The following is a 22504-nucleotide window of genomic DNA, read 5'->3' as shown; positions in this document are numbered from 1 at the left end:
ACTCACTCATGGTTCACATGACAGTTTCTTCTGTATATTTCTAAACTTCTGTTCTATTTATTCCTTGTTTCTAGCATTTTATCCCTGGGCTGCTACTTGTCTCATTTGCTTTGGGTGATAGCCTTTAGTAGTTATGTTGATTGTTTGATGTGTAAAGAATTTTTAAAAATTATTTAAAAATAAATTTTCTATCACATATTGATGTAGATTAAGCTCCATTTAGTATATTTTGAATACTATTGTAAATCTTTATAATTGTTCAGATTCAGAGTGAGCTAATCTAATATAGATATTTACGTAGTTACACTTTTAGAATAGTTTTAATAAAACTTTATATTCGTTTTAAAATATTCTAATATAATGTAATGGATTATCATTGGATCAGAAGTGTAGTTTGTTACTGTGTAAGTTTGAAACATTTAAATCTTCTAGGTAGCTATCATCGTTAATATTATATTTCACCTTTTTTTCAATTTTTAATTTGTAGGGGATTCTTGCCCTCTCCGTTTTAATAAGGTTATTTTCATTTTCTATCCCAGGTTTAGAAGGTAAATCCTGTGATATTATTTAATATTTAGTAAAATGTAACTTGAATTTGTCACTCTTGTAATAATTTTGGTATTTAGCATTTTCCAAAGTTATATCATCTGAAAATATTAACTTGTTTGTGTTTTTCCTGTTTTACAGTGAAGAGGTCTGTATTTTATCAGCATCTGGCACAGCGGCTGTACTGAACCCTCGATTTCTGCAGGATGGCACCATGGAGGGCTGTTTGGAACAGAGGTTGTCATGGCATCCTGCCTTATTTTCTGTAATAGCAGAGAAGGGAGAGATTGTCTTTTTTTTTTCCTTCAGAGCGAGGATAGTTCTCTGTAAGGGTGGCTTATAGTGGTACAGTGTAGAAATTGGGACTCAGCACCTTACTGATGTTTAACTAACCTGTGCTAACAGGTAAGTATGGGATTCTGCACTGTATTGCACACATTATTTCTGCTATCATGGTAAGTGACACATATTACTACTATTTTAGTTGACTCTTGCACTGCTGTGACCAACATATCTGATGAGAACAACACAGAGGAGGGAAGTTTAGTTTTGCTCATGGTTTCAGAGGTTCAGCCTATGGTCAACAGAGCCCATACCTCAGGGTAGAAGGGGAGGCAGAATCATGGTGGAGGGGAGTGGCAGAGGAAAGCAGTACAGAACATGTTATTCAGAAAGCAGAGAGAGAGAGAGAGCTGCATTCACCAAGAACAAAATATAAACCCCAAGGTCATGCCCCCATGACTAACTTTCGTACCTGCCTGCCTATAGATACTACCCAGTTAATCCATATCAGGGGATTAATCCACTGATTAGTTTACAACTTTCAAATATAATAATTTCACCTTGAACAGTCTTACATTGTCTCATACATGATCTTTTGGAGGATATGTCATATCCAAACCGTAACAACTACCAGTTGAGGAATTTTTTGACTTTGTTATAATATAGAAATGATTTATTTTACTTGACTTTTCCTTTCTTTCATCTTATCACACCTTCAAAAACAGAAAAAGGTCATGAAATGATATTCAAAAAGAAGGTTCTTATTTCACAAAATAAATCACTGTATTGTATAAAATTATATATAAAAAGTTCATGGAAAGTGACTTTGGTATTTGTAGAACAGAAAGTGAAAGCATTGGGTAAAATGTGACTTAGTTAATTGTTTAGTCCCTTTAAAGTTTTGTTAGTTTCTGTAATTGTCAGTGTTTTTCATAAACAGACAAAACCATCAATTGTATGTATAAACACACATATATTCTTTTTTAAGCATATATATGCACATAAGGTATTAATTTGATATCAGTCTACCTGAATAAAATACATTTTAATTATGCTTAATGCCACAATATACATGTCTACTTTCTCCCCCTGTATTAATATATTAGTCAAAAATTAAGGAAGGCAGTAAAAATAATTCTATATTTGGTCAAATTTAGTATAAATTGGCAAGTCTGAAGATAACAAAGAAATATATTTTAACTCTAGGCAAAAGAGAACTGTGGTGAGATCTTTATTTGTCAAAATTAAATGGATATTGACCAGTCTGTATTCCAGAGCCTCAGAAGTTATAAATTTGAATATATTAAGCAATTATAGTATTCTGTTGAGAAAACTGCCTTCACTAGTGAATTTTCTCAGTCCTGCAGTATAGTTCTTAACACATTAGTAGATTTAATTCTTTGTGTGTGATTGTGCTGGGGATTGATCCAAGGGCCTTGAACATGATAGGCAAGCTACATTCAGCTACCACTGAGCTAAATACCTGCCCAGCTAGATTTCACTCTTAAGTAGCTAGAAGCCTAATTTAATAAATGATTTTTTCCAATTCTTGGATTTTTTTCTGTTTTGTGGCTTGGGTAGATGTGATAAATTTTCTAATATGGTAGTTCAGGACAACAGATGCCATCTCTAGTTGTTAAAAACAAAACATCTTTTTTCTGGCTATAAAATTATTAGTGTTTTCAAAAAAATATATATTTTAAAGAATGTAGGAGAATAGAAAGCAAATTTCAAATGCTTTCATAAATTTTAATGCTTTTGTTCTTAGCCCTTACGATGATGCACCACTTAGGTTCACTTTGTATGAAGCGTTTAGTTAAACATTGTTCTGGTTTGCCCCTTCCTAACATGGGCTTTGGGTTCAAACTGAAATTCAGAGAGGAGGTCTGCTCCTTACTATTAAGTATGACTTACCAAGTTAATATCCTGGGTTGATTTCAAGTGAAGAGGAACTAGTATTTGCTGCTGTCTGCTAGGTATTATATTGGGTTTGGGATATATATTTAGCTGTAGTTTTCTTAATTTTCAGAAAAACCTACAAACATTTCTAGGGGTATTCCAGTTTTATAGAGGAGGCTCTGAGAGGTTAAATAACCTGTTCAGGGTCACACAGTTCACTCAGAACTGTCTTGACTTCCCTCTTATTTCTAATATATGAGAATGATGTTTCTACAGTAGAATAATAATAACTAGGAGTAATGTAATGTGATTTAGAGGGTTATGATGAATATTCAGTGAAAAAAATGTATATAAGAAATTCGTAGAATGCCTGTCTTCTAGTATATAGTGAGTTTTCTTCCTCTGGTTTTTAATTTGCTTGCCAAATTTCAACTTCTAGTGGGCTGCCTTAGGTTAAAGAGATCTAGACGCAACTTTTCAGAGCTCTAGAAGATGTGGCTATTGGAAAGTTTGGGGTTCTCCATGGAGCTTTACTCTGTTTCTGTTCTCATTTTGATTTCCTCAAATTTAGTAACTGAAAACATGTTTCATTATTCTACAATGAATTCACAAACAGACATTTTACAGTGAATGGGGAGGTGTGGATAGTTCGCTTGTGATTTATTTATGATTTGTATGTTCTTTATGATATTAGCGTTTGGTTTGTCAGAAGTATAATAATAGTCATTGGAAATTAGAAATCTTAGAGTTTACCTATTTTTAACTTACCTGTTTTTCTTTGTAAAATGCATTTACAAAGAAAAACAGGTATTTTTTAAAAACAACTTAATTAACAAATAAGTTAATTGTAAAATGTTCTTTCTCTCTTAGAAATTTTTTTTTTGTTTACATTTGTCAGTCATTAGGAAAATGTCAACCTTACTGTCCATCCATCTGTTTCTATATAGTATCTTTGGAACAATAGTGGTATTGTTAAGCTGGTAAGTCATCAAACAAAATTGGTACAAAATGGTTTTCTGTTTTAAAGGCACTCTAATCAGAACGATGTGTGGTTCTGATCTTATGGTTATTTGTAATTCTTACCAGTCATAGTGGTATTCTTACTATTCTTACTATTGTGGTAGAAGTTGTGTAATTTATACAGAAGTTCTATGTATGTAATATTTATTTTTGAAAAAAGTCATAGATTTTCAAGAATGCCTTTTTTATTTTTGGTATGTGTGCTGGGAACTGAAAAATTAATTCTTTCTTTCTTCATTTTTCTTAATGTATAGGCTTGAAGAAAATTTGCCTGCCGGCTGTGGATTTTGCCATATACCATATGATGAATTAAATATGCCATTTCCAGCTCATCTCACATACTGCTGTAACTGTAGGAAACAAAAAGTTCCTGATGTTCTCTTTACAACTATAGACCTCCCAACAGATGCAATAGTTATTGGAAAAGGTTGTCTTATTCAAGCAAGGTGTGTTTGTAAACACAGTATTTGTCGTCCCTAAAAAAATTATCAGGCATAGAGTTAGAAATATTTATTGTTTCCTGCCTGTTTGATCCTGGATAGGCTGTGCAATTCTATTGGAATCTTGTGTTTTATTCCATGTACATTAGGAGAAAAAATATCTCTGTGTAAAACTCAAACAAGTTTATGTGCAAAAGGAGTTTTTAAATACTTAAATGCTGTACAAATGTTCATTATGGTTATTATTAATCTCCTTATAGGCTAGGGATGTGACTTAACATAGACTACTTAAATTACATTATATATATGTTTTAGTCAGCTTTTTTGCACTGTGGACCAAAAGACCTGTCAAAAACAATTTTAAAGGAGAAAAAGTTTATTTGGGGTTCACATTTTCAGAGGTTTTAGTTCAAAGAAGGCTGACATGGATAACATCCTGGTAGAGGGCATTCAGGAGGAAAGCAACTCAGAACATGACAACCAGGAAGCAGAGAGAGTGGGACAAAATGTAAACCCAAAGACAGGTTCCCAGTGATCCATCTCCTTTAGCAACATCCTATCTGCCTGTAGTCACTGCCCAGCTAATCCAATCAGTGAATTAATTCACCGATTAGGTTTAGCTCTCATAGCCTAATGATTTCACCTCTGAAGATTCTTGCATTGTCTAGTACTTGAGCATTTGAGAGATACCTCATATCTAAACCATGACAATGTACGTTGTGGAAATTGACCTTTTCTTTTAAAAAACAGTGCTATGTAGTGCCTCTTTTACTACTTCACTTAACTGTTGAGGGTTGCTTTTGCTTCCAAAAATGTACTGAAGTAGGAAATTCTAAATTGTGACACACATACAGCAAACAGTTGTAACTGTCTAGGTCCTTACCAACTGTAAGGTTACCAAGTCCTTTGGGCATTTCTGTCCTCATCTTACTTTGATATCTCACCAGTTAGTGATACAGTTGGTCATTTTCTCCTTTTTGAAATTTTTTTTACTTAACCTGTCACACATTCTGTTTTTTTTCCTACCATTTTATATGGTCTTAGTATCTTTATGACTCCTCCTCTTGTGATTTTTGAGAGCCATGGATTCGGACCCTTGTCAATTTGTAAATCTATATGCTATCTATCTGTCCATGACTCCTAAATTTATAACTCTAAATAACATTATTCTGTTCTTCAGATCCAGGTACCTTTTACTTCGCATCCCATTTTGATATATCAGAGACACCTCATACTTGTTCCAAGTAGAATGCTGATTTTCTTATCTTTTCATATTGACCTTTTCTTTTTGAATAAAAAGCTGCCTTTCTCTACCCAATTTTCCATGTCAAATCTGGTCTTGGATATTGTCCTATTTCTCAGCCTTTCCACATCAAAGTCATTACAAAGTCATGTTGAATTTTCTTCTGAAATATGTTTCTAAATCATTTACTTTATTCTTTTTTTTAAGTTCGGACCTTCCACTTGGAATTATTTTTCTTTTACCTGAAGTATTTATCCTTTAGTATTTCTTTTAATGTGTCTGTTGGTGATGAACTATCTCTTTTGTTTGTTTGAAAAATGTGTTTATTTTACTTTTATATTTAAAACATATTTGGGGCTGGCAGTTATTTTTTTTTAGTTCATTGAAGATAACTTTTTATTACTGCCTTCTGACTTTTTTATTTCTGCCATTGAAAAATAATATATTTGCCTCTTGTCCCTTTGAAGGTAGCCTTTATGGTCCATAATAGATGCTCAAGTAACTTTTGTGTTCTTTTAGTGATTAAAATAATTTTTCCCTTTGCTTTCTATCTATCATTATATGGCATATGATCTATCATCATAGGAAGTATTAGACTTTATTTTGTCTAGTGATTTGATCAATATTATTTCATTTAGACATTTTGAAATTTTTCATTTCTGTTTACTGAAATATGACTTTTAGTGAGTTTACATAGTAACAAAAATGGCAGAAAAATATTATTGATATAATTTAGTAAGCCTATTTGGAACAATAAATGTTTTTATTAAGTACACTTTTAGAAAGTTCTAAATTTTTGACATTTCTTAAGATAGTATCAAGGATACTGTCCACTGACTGAATTTTTATTCTTTACAGGTTATGTCGCTTAAAAAAGAAAGCACAGGCAGAAGCAAATGCTACAGCTATCAGTAATCTTTTGCCATTTATGGAATATGAAGTACATACTCAGCTAATGAATAAACTAAAACTCAAAGGAATGAATGCTTTGTTTGGACTAGAATTCAGATCACAGTGGGTGAAATATGTTGATGGGCTTAGCAGTAAGTTTAGAAACTTTTGGTTTTGTGATTTCTGTTGTAGTAAATTCTGTTTATGTGATTCGGTCTTTTAAAAAATCTTAGTTGAAGAAACTAACATCAAGACCTGTGAGGGTTGGGACATTTTAGGAAGTGAAGACTCTGGGATAGGCTTTCACATATATTAAGGGACTGTGACCCTAACTTTAGTAATTAAAAGTCTGAAAGTTATCATTTGTAACTTTTAAGTAAGTTGACCATTATGGATCCAGATTTTATTATTGTTTACAAATTACTAAAACAGGGTTTTTACCTCTTGGCAGTGTTGAATCTGTGCAGGGTAACTCCTTCTTGCTGAGTGCTATCTTCTTCATTATAGATGTTAAGCCCCATCCCTAACTCTACCCACTGGATGCTAATGGCACCCTTCTAGTTCTGATAACCAAAAATGTTTGCAGACATTGCTAAATGTTTTCCTGCCTACTGTTGGAGAAATGAGTTTCATCATAAATGTGTACCTATGGCCAATAGTGAAATGTGTAATAAAATATTTGTGAGTTATCTTTTTTCCCCATGCAGGGGTTGAACTCAGGGCCTTGTACATTCTAGGCAAACCCTGTACCACTGAACTACCCTTCAGTCTTTTAACTTTTCATTGTGAGATAGAGTTTTAATAAGTTGCCCAGGGTGGTCTCAAACTTGTGATCTTCCTGCCTCACTTCCCAATTAGCTAGGATTTCAGATGTGCACCATCTTGCCTGGCAAATATGTGTGTTCTTAAGTGCCAGTAAAATGTGAGACTGAGTAAAACTCTATCTCCACTTCATGTTCACCTTGCCTTGTGAGAAAATGAGTTCTGTCTAGAAAGATGTCAGTGGAGAAAGTTAGTGGTGCTTTTATAAATAGTAAGGGACCTAGAGAAGTAGGGGTTTGCAAAACATAAGGATCATTTGGAATCTAATCAGTATTTTTGGAAATCCTTTTACATTCTTGATACTTTGCCAGCCAGGATTTTTTTCTGTCACTGGCAGTTTTCAAATTGGAATTCTCTTGCCATCTTAAAGACATGCATAGATGTTTAATTTTAAGAACTTTATGGAACTTGGAATTTTTTTGAGTATACCTTTGTAGATAAAATGCCAAATTGCTTACTATTTCATGTGTCTTTTCTGTAAGATTTAATACATAAATTTTTGTACATAGGGGAAAATTGTATTATAATGATAAACTGATTAGTATCTTTTTTTTAGCAAGAGAAATTTATAATAATGAAGTTAATCTGGTTTATGTTAAGATATTTGATACTTAGATTAACTGGAGAAAAGTGTTTAATTCAGAGGTCTAAAAATTTGCATGCTTGATGAGAACATAACAATAAGTAATTTGGGCTAAATACAAGACTAACAATTGATGAGTACCATGGGAACTAAACCTGGGTTCAAATTTAAAGGTTTAAAACTAAATGCCAACTACACCAAACATTTCTGATGGTTGAGTCCTATGGAACCAGTTTATGATCCTGGTATAATTTTAAGGTTGACTCAAATGCTGCTTTTCTGATTCATAATCACCTTTTCCTTCTTGATCACTAAGTGACACTAGTTTCAGCTGTTTGATATTTTGTTCTTTGTGCTGTTTTTATATTTTCTCTAATTAAATCTCAAGATCTCAAGAGTAGCTTCTGTAATAGCTAATACTCTTATGAGTGTCTATTAGGTGTCTGGCCCTGTGCTAGACTGGAAGGAATGTAGTACTGCCTGCACTTTACAAGAGGAAAGTACAAATGCTGTGATAAGTTGAGACTATAATGAGTTATGGCATGTGTGCTGGAACTGGACTGCAAACACAGTCCAGTCTGGTTCTACAGTCTGTGTTCTCAACCATTCAAGACCGTTGCCTCATTAATGAATGAAGCCAAGAAAGCTGCTGTGGTTTCGTGCAGCACAGTAGGGGTTCTGTGATTGAACATCAGATATTGGGTTTGGGTGATGGATGCTAGTGAACAAATCAAGAGAGAGCACTTCTGAGATCAGTTTTGTCTGTTCAGACTTCATTGTAGAGTGTCATGCCCCTTTTAGGATGGATTTTGACAGAATTGACAATTGATTACTTAATAATAATTAAAAATTAAAAATTCATAAATATCCAAAGTTAAAAGAATTGTCTTCTCTTCCATTCTGCCCCTTCTGATGTTAACAATTTGCTTTTTTTACCTTTTTTAAAATATTTTTTTAGTTGTCAATTGACCTTTATTTCTTTATTTATAGGCAGTGCTGAGAATCAACCAATACCTCACACATGCTAGGCAAGCACTCTATCACTGAGCTATACTTTTTAATTTTTTGCTCTGCTTCTGGTAGCATAAATATGAACCCATGTAAATTTTATCTTGTTTTATATTTCCCTTAGTAGTTTTCCATTACTAATAGTTTGTGGTAACTATTTCAGTCAGAACTTAATAGTTATTTAATTAAATATTTTAAATAAATCTACATAAGTAAAAAAAAATTGTGCAGGGCTGGGGAGATAGCTCAGCTGGTAGAGTTCTTGCCTTGCAAGCACAAGGCCCTGAGTTCAATCCCCAGTATCGCAAAAAAAAAAAAAAAAAATTGTGGCAATTATGGTGATATGGTGAAAATTTCTTGGGTTTTGCCGTGAGAAATACTTGGATTCAAATTTCTTTGGATTCAAATTATTGAATATGGTCTTGACTAAGTTCAGTATCCTGGACTTCAGTTTTTTTTTCTACCTTGCAAAACTTTCCCTTTTACTTTGCCCACATTAAAATTGATTGTCTATTCATTCATGAAAAACATTTATAGCAACTTCTTTGTATTTATTTGCTGTTTTTCTTTTTTATTGAAGCTTATTTTTTAGACTTACAAGGTAAAAACTTAAAAAATACTGTTGCATATGCATGGAAAAGTAAATTTCCTCTTTCACACTGTAAGTCTCCATTACCCAGGATCCTCCCTGGAGTAAACTACTCCTGTTACCAGTTTAGCATGCTCATCTAGAGATGTCCTTGTGTATATACTGATGCTTTGTTGTCTTTTCCTACAGAGCAAAGATCACACTCCTAAATATGAAAACTTAAAAGACCATAATTCTTTATATATTTTTTCTGATTATTTCCCTATTTTGTAAGTCTGCCACAGGTGTATATTTAGCGGCTTTACCAACACCTGGTGGTATTCAGATTGCTGGGAAGACTCCTAATGATGGTTCATATGAACAGCATATCTCTCATATGCAAAAGAAAATAAATGACACAATTGCCAAGAACAAAGAATTATATGAAATCAATCCTCCGGTAAGTAAAACAATTCTACATTGTGAATACACTGCTTATTATTAGGTCATCTTATTTTAGATATAAAGGATTTTCTTTTCATTGATTAGGTTAGGGTTTTTTTTGTTTTTTTGTTTTGTTTTTTTCTTTGAGAGGGATTGGGCAGTGGGGATTTGGGGTCTCACCTCGTTGCCCAGGCTCGTCTTTAATTCCTGGGCTCAAGTGATCCTTCTGCCTCAAATTCTGAGCAACTGGGACTACAGGTGTGTGCTACCATGCCTGACTTAGATTAGCTCTCTTTGTTACTTGTTCTTTCACTTCCCTTAACATCTTTACACAGATGTTCCTTTTTGAGAAGTCCTACATTGACTACTCTGTTTAAAATGCAGTACTTCCTGTCATCCTTCTCTGTTTTTCTATAACTCTTTTCTGTGTTCGTAGGTGTCTTATGACACACACATGCTGGCAAGTTTTAAATTTTGCTGTTATAACCAGGCGAATGAAGCTCCGTCAGGGCTGTATGTCTTATACCTAAAAATGTTCTTTGTAGTAGCTTCTCAGTAAATATTTGGTTTTTGATTAAATACATATGATCATAAATGTTCTTTATTTTAGTAAAAATAAAGATTGTTTATGTATGGTAAAAGTGGAAAAGGAGAGTATTTCAGTTACAGCTTCTTTTTTACAATTTGTCAGTTATTTTCACAGTCCATTTTCTTGCCAGTTTTGCAGTAGGTATCAAAGTGCTTCTTCCTCTACAGATGCTTTGTCATCAGTGTGAATTGAAAGAAAGATGTGTTGGAGTTAGAATGAAACTCTTCTTATGAGTCTCAAACATGAAATACTTCCACGAAGGGAATATTTTGGATAGCAAAATGGGCCACACATTTTTTGAGGTCTTCTACAATAGTGCATCTGAATTCTAACTTCAGACAAATAGCTTTTGTCTTATTAGATTAACAAAGTTGTGAAGTTGAGAAGAATTTTAAAGCTAATGCCTAGAGCTGTGCTGTTCAGTGTGGTAGCCACTGGGGCACTTGTGTAATGAGTCTGAATGAGATCTGCTCCAGGTGTGGAGTACACACTGAATTTTGTAGTCTTTATGTGAAAAAGAATGTAAAATATCTCATGAATGTTTTTGTATTGATTACATGTTGAAAATTTAATATTTTGGATATTTAATACTTTGATATATCAAGTTAAAATCTTTTATTAAAATTGATTTCATCTGCCTTTTTTTTACTTTATTGTGTGACTTGCTTTATTTTTCTGTTGGACAACATTGACGTAGAGCTTCTTTAAGTTGAATCAAAATGTTGATGTGTTAATATACTAATACTTGAAAAATAACCTTTGTAAAAGTTCTCATACTCTATCTTAGCTGTACGTTTTTCTTTTGTAAGTATATTTTGCTATTTGAACATCTATTTATAGTGTTTATGCCAGTTGGGGAGAATGCTTTGTTAAGCTACATGTTAGAACTCCGTTTATTTTTTTCATTTATTAGTTCTAATGATATAAATTGAACTCTTTTACTAAACAGTGCTTATCACTTTTTAAAATCCATTCTGACCTGCCATAAAAGAAAGGCTCTTCCTCCATTGTGTTCCTGTTATACCATAATGTCTGCAAGTCATACTGCCTATTACATATTATTTTCTTTCTTTAGTATAATATATAGTTAGCCTTCTATATCCATGCTTTAGTATCTATGGAATCAGCTAACCTTGAATCAAAAATATTTGAAAAAACAATTTCATCTATACTGAAAATATACAGCTTTTATCTTCTTTTTATTCCGTAAACAACACAGTATAACAACTATTTACATAACTTTTACATTATACTAGTTATTATAATAATTTAGACATAATTTAAGGTATATGGGAGGGGCTGGAGTTGTTGCTTAGTGATAGAGCATCTGCCTATCATGCCCAAGGCCCTGGGTGCAGTCACCAGCGCTGCAAAGGATAGAGAAAATGAATGAATGAACACAGAAGGATATTGTAGGTTATATGTAAATATTGTGCCATTTTATATAGGGGCTTGAACATCCACAGATTGTAATTAATCTTTGAGGAGTCCTAGAACCAGTTCCCTAAACATACTTTAATGATATAAGCCCCTTGAAGATAGAGATGTATTTAATTAAGAGTGTGAATTAAGTTACTTTATTCAGTAAGTACTTATTTAATTGTTCTTATGTGTCACACAGCTTATATTTTGGAAAGAGTAAATCTATCACAATTTTTTAAAAATTTCAGCAAATATGGATTTCATATGTTGAGGATGACTATATTTCCATAAAAGGATTCATCAATTTGTGAATCTTCTAATATGTCTTTATTTCAGAGATACTAATCACATTATAATCCTTTGGACTAACATCGAAGTTGTTTCACAAAGCTAGTATACAAAATTAATTACTAGGCCACTATATACATCAGAGTTTTCTCTTTTTAATTTTGTACAACAATCAGTGTAAGCCCACCCTGAAAATGTGGGTAGTGCACCTTTTCTTAAAATGTTTCTAATGTTAAGCTGTAGGTACCACTTAATCAAACTTTAAAATAATATAAGGCATCAAAATAAAATATAAAACTTTTAGAATAATAGTATTAGTGATGAAACCTTAATATGAATCTTAAATATATTAAGTACTAGACAGTTATATTTATCAGGTCAGTGATGTAGTGAACAGAGATGTAACAATTCTCAGCTACTATGATATCATAAAAAGAAATGTGGTATCTGATGAGAAGAACATTGCACTGAGAAAAGAAAAACAACTATTTTAGATAGTCTTTACCTAGTCTTCAAAGAGTCAAATTTCTTTACCCTGAACTGCAGTGGCTTCTTTTCACGTGTATGTGTGATACTGGGGATTGAACCTAGGGGCACTCTACCTCTGAGCACCACTTCCTGCCTTTTACTTTTTATTTTGAGAGAGAATTTCCAGGGCTTGCTTCAAACTTGGGATCCTCCTGCCTCAGCCTTCCAAGTCTCTGGTATTATACAAAGGCATGTGCCATCAGGTCTGGCTCTTTCTTATTTTGTAGTCAATATGTTGTGCATCCCATCAAATTTATATAGGACAGGTTAATGTGAAATGCGTTTAAAATAAATTGATGTGAAAGTACTCCACAGATTATTATGTTATGAAACAGCAGTAGTCATCTTTTTTTTTAAATTAATTTATTTTTTAAAATTTTTTATTGTAAACAAATGGGACACATCTTGTTTCACTGTTTGTATATGAAGTGGAGGCCTACCATTTGTGTAATCGTACATTTACCTAGGGTAATAGTTTTTGATTCATTCTGTTATTTTTTTCCTTCCCCCCACCCCTCCACCCCTCTTTTAGTGGTCATCTTTTATCTAAAGTATGCACTAGCAATGAATATTTAAAATCCTGCTTTTGAAAAACTTTTACTTAAAATTTCCTTGATTTTGTAAGATAGCTCTGGTATATCAGTAATAGGCTTGTGCTCACATATTCACATTTTTTTATTATTCTTTGTGGCCAACAGTGATTTACAATCTTTAGTTAGCTCAGATCATTGACTCTTGTAATAGGGGAAATATCGCTAATCCATATGAGATTTCACCATACACTGACTTATTATCATTATTATAGCTATTAGAGTTTATTTAGCTCAATAAGTTACACAGCAAATATATGCATAATATGTGTGTGTATATGTATCTGTTCACATATTCATGTTTCTCATACTTTACATTTTACTCTATGGACCTTTGAAAATTACCTCTGGGTAAAAAAGTATTTGAAAGATTAGTAACTATTTTGGGAAATAGATCTTTGAATTTTTATGACTAATTAAGACTTTAAAATGCTTAGGAGTGATAGATTTCTGAGCTTATTATAATGTCTGTCTATACACTAGATGTCAGTTTTGCCTTGTCTCAGTGATAGTTGTATGTTTCTAGATTAGTTGGTCAGTAAGACTGCTATTATGGCTAAAAAGAAATAACCATATCCTCTATAAATAGTAAAAAAAAGATTATACTTATATACAGAGTTAATTAAATATATTTAACAGATTTTTTTCTCTGTTGGAAGTTGTCTATTAATACAGAAGTTTAAAATCATACTGAAAATATAACCTCTTGTGATACAAAGCAATTATATTTCTTTTAGGAGATAGCTGAAGAGATTATAGGATCACCTATCCAGAACCTAGACAACGCTCAAGACTTTTAAGATCTCAATCAGAAAGTTCTGATGAAGTTATGGAATTAGATCTTTCACATGGGAAAAAGATGCTTTTGTTTTGGAGGTAATATTGCATCAGATTTATTTCTTAAAACTTTTGGAAGATGTACACTTTACAATTAGATCCTAAATTGATGTGATTCTTTTGTGTTATTACAACTGATAAATATCATTTAAGTTTTACTATAGAAATAGTACAAACCTGAAAATAACAGAATTTGATGACTAATGGAATAATGCATTTGGCCCTAAAACAATTAGCATATGGGTTGAAATAATATGAAAATGTAGACTGAATGTTTCTAATCCTCAAATTTATAGTGCTCTGAAATCCAAAGGAAAGGAAACTAAATGAGGGTGCAAGTTAAGAGAGAAAAAAATCAGTTGTTTTGATCTCAATGAAGCTGGAAGCTAGTGGTAGAATTATGTTGGGATAGAAATAGAGATTGAGAGTCTTAGTAGGGAACAATGCTTCAGATATGGGCAGAGGACTGAAGGAAAAGGGGAGGATTCAGTAAGAGATGGTGCAAAGAGATTATGGTTGGAGAATATCTGAGATCTTGCAAGTGGAGCACTTAGGGAACAGTGGGTTGAGGTATGGCAGTGGGTAGCTAAGCTGAAGTGGAAGTTAAAGTGACTGGATCCCAAGGGTGATGTGAGGGGAACATGGAGGTTTTGGGGACAGAATGAATGTCAATAGGTGTCCAGTTAGATATTTTCATTGTTACTCACAATGGAAATGTTGTGAAATAAGAAAACTATGATTTAATTTAGATAAACTTTAGATATGCATTGAAATTTTGTCCCTATTTGATTCCTTTGGAAAGCAATTCTGTATTTGATGAAAAGATTCTTCTTAATTACATTTTATGAGTTTAAACAATGAGATAATGATTTCTTATGGTGTTTTTGTAAGACTTTTGAAACATGTTCTTATAAAAGCTTGAGAAAAGTCTGCGTTAAAAAACTCTATACTTCAATTGGTAAAATATTTCATTTATAAGTATTTGTAATTAATACTATGAAGAAGATTGCTGATATTAAGCTATTTTTTCATGTTCTTATTTTAACAGGGAAAACAGACTCTACTTTTTCTTGATTCTTAAGTTTTCTATTTAGTAAATAATAAAAGTAACTTTTTAAAATTTTGTAACAGTATAACTTATTTTAATTAGGATCCCATTTTTATGATCGTACATGATGTGGAGTTTCTCTGGTGGTGTATTCGTAAATGAACATTATGTCAGATTCATTCCACTGTCTTTCCTAGTCCCATCTACCCGCCTTCCCTTCATTCCTCTTTGTTTACTCCACTGAACACCTTCTATTCTTCCCCTCCTACCTTGCACTCTACTGTCATATATATCTAAAAAGAACAAATAAATAAAAGAAAATATATTAATTTAAAAATTTGGAATAATTATGCATTCACTGCTTATATCAAGAGTTTTAACCTTTCTGCTTTCAGATTGATGACACTGATGCAATGGAAGATGTGCATTCTTTACTTACCGATGTTCCTCCTCCTTCAGGTGAACAGAAGAAATTGCCTTTGAGATAAAAATATTTTCATGTATCAGCATTTTAGTTCATGATTGTTAGAGTACGAACTTTATTTTAAAGGTTTTATCATTGTGTGACATTCTGTCATATACTTAGCTGCTTCAAGGCTTAAAACACATAACTTAAAAATGCTATGTTAGAACTTAGGTACAACTGATTTTAAATACTTTTACATTTATATATTAAAAACTAATTATTTGGAAGGTTTAAAGTTTTTTTGCAGGTAGAGAGTTTTAGAAAAAAGAATGAAAGGGTTTGCAGTTAGAATTTCATATAATTGAAAAATGTTATTTGACAAAAAATTAATAAGATTATCATATGTTTTAATCATATTATTTTGGCAGGCTTTTATAGTTGCAATACAGAAATTATGCCTGGTATAAATAATTGGACATCAGAAATACAGGTAAACCTTTTATTGATTTTTTTTTTTTAAGCAGATAGCACATAAGTCATTTAATAAGTTCCATCTAAATATCTATTTTGTTTTTGACATTGCTTTTGACCTTCATATGCCAATTAAAAGGACTATCCTTTTTCATATCATATTAATATTATTGTTGTTATTGGCACTTTTATCAACTATTACAGTATTTAGTTAAAAAACATAAAATGACGTGCTGTTCTGTCTTTCCACATTTAGATGTTCACATCAGTAAGAGTAATCAGATTAAGCAGTCTTAACCTGACTAATCAAGCTCTCAATAAGAACTTTAATGATCTCTGTGAAAATTTGCTCAAGGTAGGAACCTTCTGACTAAATTTTATTTAAAGGCCTTCAGAATCTTGACATTTAAAAAATATTTATATTGTCTCTAATACCTTACACAGTTGTAGGCTGCATTGTTTTTATATACCTATCAATCATATCTCTGTCAGCAGGTGAAATGCTAAAATTGTCCTCTTTTTCTTAAAAGCAGTTTAAATTAGTTAATGACTTAAATCTCATAAAAAATCTGGTATATATATTTGTAAATTTTTAAAGTACTGCTTTTTATTATTTATTGACAAATATAATTAAGTCTTACTATTTAAATATTAAAAATTTATTCTTGCTCAACACAGTAGCATATGCCTATAATCCGAGTTACTCTGGAGGCTGTGACAGGAGGATCAAAAGTTTGAGGTCAACCTAGGCAACTTAGAAAGACCCTCAGCAACTTAGTGAGACCCTGTCTCAAAATGTAAGGTCTGGAGATATGGCCAGCTTAAAACACCGCTGGGTTCAACCCCCAGTATCAAAAAAAAAAAAAAAGAAAGAAAGAAAGAAAGAACAAATGCATTTTTAATATAAGAGAGACAAAACAGAAGTAGTCTGGTTTATTTTACTTCTTTAAAAATTTTTATTTGCCACAAGATAGTGTACATTGACAAAATCAAGCTTCTATAAATTTTTTAAAAGAAAACAAAGTGACATAACTACTGTTTTCTGTTGTGTAGAGCCTGTATTTTAAACTACGATCTATGATCCCCTGCTGCCTTTGCCATGTAAATTTCACAGTATCTCTGCCTGAAGATGAATTAATACAGGTAATTAAGAATCAATCTATTATTAAAGATTTCTAGCTTTTATCAGATTTGTTTTAATATTATAATTTTGAACTAATCAAATAATTTAAGCACATACTGTTTTACTTCAAAATATTTTGAAATATGTTGTTTTGTTTTTTGAACTCTGGTTATCTGAAGGTGGACTTCACACATGTGCTCCACCATACATACAATAGGATGAATGCTCGTTTTGCGGGATTTCACCAGTTCCTATCTGTTAGAGAAGTTCTTGAGCTCTTTCTGGAACATCTAGCTATATGGGTTGGGCTTAGTGCAGTAGTTCGAATATTTGAGTTTACATGTAATTCTGATTGAGGATCTTAACCAGGAAAGGCAAATTAACCAATTGACATAGGTTGTTTTCATGGTCCTGAAAAAGATTTTTATGAAATTTAATTTTGGCAATGATTAGTTTCTAATCATAATTTTTATGCAATTCTAGGTCACAGTCACAGCAGTTGCAATAACTTTTGACAAAAATCAGGCTTTACAGACCACAAAACCACATGTCGAAAAGTCACTACAAAGAGGTAAACCTTTGATGGATGGGAAGTACAGTTCATGTTTGTCTACATTATAATTCAGTGATAAAATATAGAGGGTAGGTAGGTTAAATAAGTGACTCTTTTAATTGAAGAGATAGTTACCACTTTTTTTGCTCACCTTTATTGAGATAATTGGATAAACATGACTGATTTGATTGTTTTTTACACATGACCAAGTGATTCACTGGTATTTACATAGGGAATGTTGCTGTTTTTAGACTTGAATGATAGCATGTGGGAATTCTGCAGTAATTTAGGTGTTCTATGCCAAGATCTCTGGTGAGGTCCTCAAGGCACCTGAGAATCAATTGATGTAGTAAGCAAAATCATGACCCTGTTTTTCCTCAGGAAATTTCAATTCAGAGGTGTCCTTAATCCAGTAAGATTTAAGAAGTGCCATTCTTAATATATTCCAAAGAAGCCAAATTATTAGAAATTGGTGTTCTGAAAAAAAGGAATGCCTGGGGAAGAATATAATGCTTTCTAAAATTTAAATGACTTATTGACTAGCTAAAATATTCATGATTAGCCTAAATGTTTTAAAGTTGATTTACATTCCACATGTATGAAATTGATAAGATTTGAGCATTGAGTTAATTTCAGATAGATGTATTTAATGATTATGTGTTCAGATATTTATCAGAGAAGTTAAATAGCTGTTTTAAGCATGACATAACTAGTAAGTTACACTATACAGGAGAATAATAATTATTATTTACAACTCAGTGTGCTAAATGATTTATAAGTATTAATCTTTTAAAAGTTCACAATCTTCCCACTAGGGAAAGCAACATCTCTGTCAATATCATGCCGATGAAAGATACCCAGGGAAAAAACGAGGGATGAAATAGCCAGTATAAATTGTGTGGGGGTGAGAAATATACATACATGAGCACACGCACACAAAGTAGATATGTTGTCACAAGTTCTTAATGTCTTAAAAAAATCATAATAGATCAGTATTAAATAAAACTGTTGTTTTTCTTTCCTCTCCAGCTTCTACAGATAATGAAGAACTTCTACAGTTTCCACTGGAACTCTGTTCAGATTCACTTCCTTCACATCCTTTTCCACCAGCTAAAGGTTGGTTAAGTAAGAAATTCAAATGCAAATCCCAGTTTCTAGTGCCCTCACTTTCCTCATTATACTCAATCTTTCTTAATCTTGAGATTTATCTTTCATTTTGTCTTTGTATGTTTCTCCATGTTCATGAGTAGGAGAAAGTACTACTCATTTAATTTTTCAAGTAATTTTACTATAAATTATTAAGGTAATTTTTTATGTGATATTCCATTCTCAGACCTCAAATATAGTAACATTTTATTTTTAAAGATTTGTATTTCATAGTATATCTATTCAAATGTAGTATATTTAGTATTTGTGTTATGTTTGGTAACTTTTTTTCCAGAAATAACCAAAAGTTTCAATACTTTTGGGTTTTTACAGACATCAGAATGCTTGAAAGGATAAATGAAAAAGTTTTAGGGTAGTACTAGGGAGACAGGGATGAGCTTCCTGTCATATGTTAACTTTGGCTATAATTGAAGAACATTATTATGTATTTGTAAGTACTAGGATTTTTTCAAATGCACCTGTTAATTTAATAGCACTAAATCTATTTTAATCTGTATAATTTTTGGAGAATAGCGGGAGTTTTTTTTTTCCATTTATCTTCTGATTTCAGTGTAATTTTTATTATAAAACTTTTCAAAACTACCGTACCTAATTCTACACTACATAATCAATAAATGTAGTTTGTGTTTTTTTCCTAAATGTTTTAGTCTGAGAAGTGATGCACTTGTTATTTAAAATCAAATCTATTCTAATTTCTATATTCTATAATACAAGTGAAATTATTTTATCTGGTACTAAATTATGTATAAAATAGTTTTATGTTTATTTCACATATGTATCAATAAAATCTTTACAAACCAGTGCAAGGCTTATCTGTAGATAAATGAATTGTGGCTCATAGTTTGGATGAACATATAAGCTATTATCAGATTCTGAAAACTTCGATCACATTTTCTTTTTGGCATCACCTAAGATTCTAATTTAGAACCCCATAGAGAATTTTAGCATATCTCAATTTCCTTAAAAGAACAGAGGAAAAATCAAATTCAAAGATGCTCTGAGTTCATATTTCTTCTTCTTTTTTTTTAATTTCAAAAGTTATTTTTTTATTTAAGAAGTAGATAAGTTGATTCTAAAATTCATGTGGAAATACAAACTTGAAAGAGAAACAAAATTATGGGATTTTTACTAATTAAATAATTATATAGCAGTTACTCAAAAAGTTAAACTGAAGTACCCTATGACGCAGCAATTCCAAATCTAGAAATATTTTTTTTTTTTAATTTTTATTTCTGAATTAATATAATTTCCAAAACAGAAGATACTATTGTCAAGAGTCTTCCTTGAATCATTAGATAGCAAGTTTTGGTTTTTTTTTTTTTTTTTTTTTTTTGATGGTGTCAGGAATTGAACCCAGGGCCTTGTGCATGCTGTTTGTTTCTAAAACACCTGCATTATAGAGAAACTTGTCTTTTCATAGAGTTAGTTCCAAATGACACTTGGGTGTCATTTTATTGATCCTTACTCTACAGTGTGGGCAAAAAACCCTCCAAGGCCTAATCAATACAAAAAGATTTGATGAATTACTAATTTCTAGGAATAGATATTTGTGGAGTTTGGGCCATATCAGCTCAGTGGTTACCATAATTGTTAATACCTACAGAAGTTTAATTTATTGTTTGCCTTATCTGTATTGATAGCTTTCAAAATGTTATCCAAGGTAATCATAACTAATGCTTATGTGTAGTCATTAATGTAAATACTGTGTGAACTAAAGAACAAGGTAAGAAACATTTGCAACTCATTTTAGACAGCATGGAGAAGGGACCATGAGTGAGGTTAAAAAAAAAAAAAAAAAAAACAGACCTGGTCCTCTTCTTTGTTCTTTGACAAGGCATGAGAACTTGGGTTATTTACTTAACCTCTCTAAGCGTCATGTTTAAAATGTGAAAGGGTTAAGATTCTCTCTAGCCTTTACAATTCTGTGATTCCTTGGGTTTGTGTTTTACAGTTCTTCTATTATAAACACATTATATTCTTAAAGAAAATCAAAAGCTGTTTAGTGGCCCCAAGGTCATGAACTTCTGTACTTGTTAAATTGAAATGTTTACAAGATATTTCTAATCAATTAATTCAATAAGTTTTAAACTCTGCTCCTCCAAACTATAGGGGTTTTTCAGAGATGCCTTAGGTGGCAAAGAAGGGTGAGGATTGAGAGGATAGAGCTCTGGATGGACTACCTCTTAACCAGAGCAGCTTCGATTCAAGGAATTTTACACAATGGTTTTCTATATATCATTGAAGAAAGGGTTTCAAAGGTTTGAAAACCACTAAATCAGATCACACATTTATCATCATCAAAATTATCATGATCATCATCATCAAAATTATGTTTCATCATAGCTAATACTAATATACATGTAAAGCTTTTTATATCGAGTGCTTAACTGTAAAACCTATGTGCCTCTTGTTGAATATTACATTTTAAAATTATTAGTAAACACTTAAAAGTGTATCTGTACCTCTTCATAGTTTTGTAGTTTCTAAATTGTGATTTGTGATGCATACTTATTTATTGTCTTTGCTTAAAGTCTTTTCAGAAGGACATGAATTAAATATGTGTTTAAAAATTATTTCAAAGTAATTTGGAAATATTAAGGGTAAGATGGGTTTTGAAAAGGTCTGAAAAATGTAGTAATAGAGTCTCATAACATGAATGGAGTAATATGTGCTATGACATGATGGAAGTGTTGAAATTTAAGCAATTTAGAGACAACAAACAGGAAAGAGAAAGTTAAGAGTATTAGGAGGTAAACAATCAAAAAATGCATCTGCTTTCTTATATGAACCGAAAGACTTAAAAGTCAACTACTCATACTGATAAATGTATGGTTTTTATAGTTTTACTAAGTTGGCTAGTTAAACTGATAATTTTTTTTTAATTCTAATAACTTTGCGTTTTAGTTTTACATTTCATGTTCTTATCACAAGTACATTGGTGTGTTAAAATTTCTTATTTTCTGGTGTGCAGACAGAATAGTTTCAAGAAGTAAGCTTAGTAGGTTTTTTTAGCATTTCCATCTTTTCACTTGTAGATAACCTTCCATTATCTTTTTATGTTATTGAAAATGAGTAAATGTCATGTGAAGAAATGATGCCACATTAAATGTATCTTGTTTCAATGTGTTGAGTAAGCCTGGGCCTGAATTGTCCATCCATGTTCAATTTTTCCTTCATCATTTATTATATTTGGTTTTGTTTCTCAAAGTAATAAAATAGTTTGATGTATGTCTCAATTTATGTTGATTTGGTGTTACCATTGCTAGTTATCTTTTTTTAATATTAAAAGGTGCTGAGCTTCGATAATTTTTAAAAGGATATTATAACATGAAGTCATCAAAATTCCTTGCTGAATACTATGAGGAACATACATGATGTGGTATCAACATATTATTTATATTCATATGAGGCTATTAGAAAAGAATGAATATAGCAAATTTTAATAATACTTTCCCCTCATCATTATTATCCATAACTTAGTTTTTCACTAAATCATTTTCAGGATTCTTTAAAAATTATATATATATATATATATATATATAGAAAAAAGAGAGAGTAAATGTAGTAAGAATGGGGAGTCTGAGTAAATGTAGTCTGGGAGATAAGTAAAATACTAGTAAGATTTTTCTCATAGATTACAGTCAATCTAAAGAATTTTATGCATATAGTTTTTTAAGATTTTGTTTTTTTTGTAGTTGTAAATGGGCACAATACCTTTGTTTTATTTTTATTTATT

The 22504-nt window shown here is 31.7% G+C and overlaps 1 protein-coding gene across 1 annotated transcript in view; it reads left to right on the top strand.

Annotated features, from left to right (window-relative positions):
• C2cd5 (C2 calcium dependent domain containing 5) overlaps positions 1-22504 on the top strand; it is a 91694-nt gene that overhangs the window by 54174 nt on the left and 15016 nt on the right. The window contains 14 exon segments of the mRNA XM_047548727.1: positions 688-783; positions 4002-4193; positions 6289-6444; positions 6446-6473; positions 9598-9762; positions 13901-13928; positions 13931-14014; positions 14017-14039; positions 15444-15507; positions 15883-15944; positions 16182-16280; positions 16979-17068; positions 17532-17619; positions 18631-18717. Of these exon segments, the coding sequence (XP_047404683.1) occupies positions 688-783; positions 4002-4193; positions 6289-6444; positions 6446-6473; positions 9598-9762; positions 13901-13928; positions 13931-14014; positions 14017-14039; positions 15444-15507; positions 15883-15944; positions 16182-16280; positions 16979-17068; positions 17532-17619; positions 18631-18717 (1262 nt within the window).

The sequence above is a fragment of the Sciurus carolinensis genome, chromosome 4 (assembly GCF_902686445.1).
Source record: "Sciurus carolinensis chromosome 4, mSciCar1.2, whole genome shotgun sequence".
Taxonomy (NCBI): Eukaryota; Metazoa; Chordata; class Mammalia; order Rodentia; family Sciuridae; genus Sciurus; species Sciurus carolinensis.
This window is presented reverse-complemented; position numbering and strand designations above follow the sequence as displayed.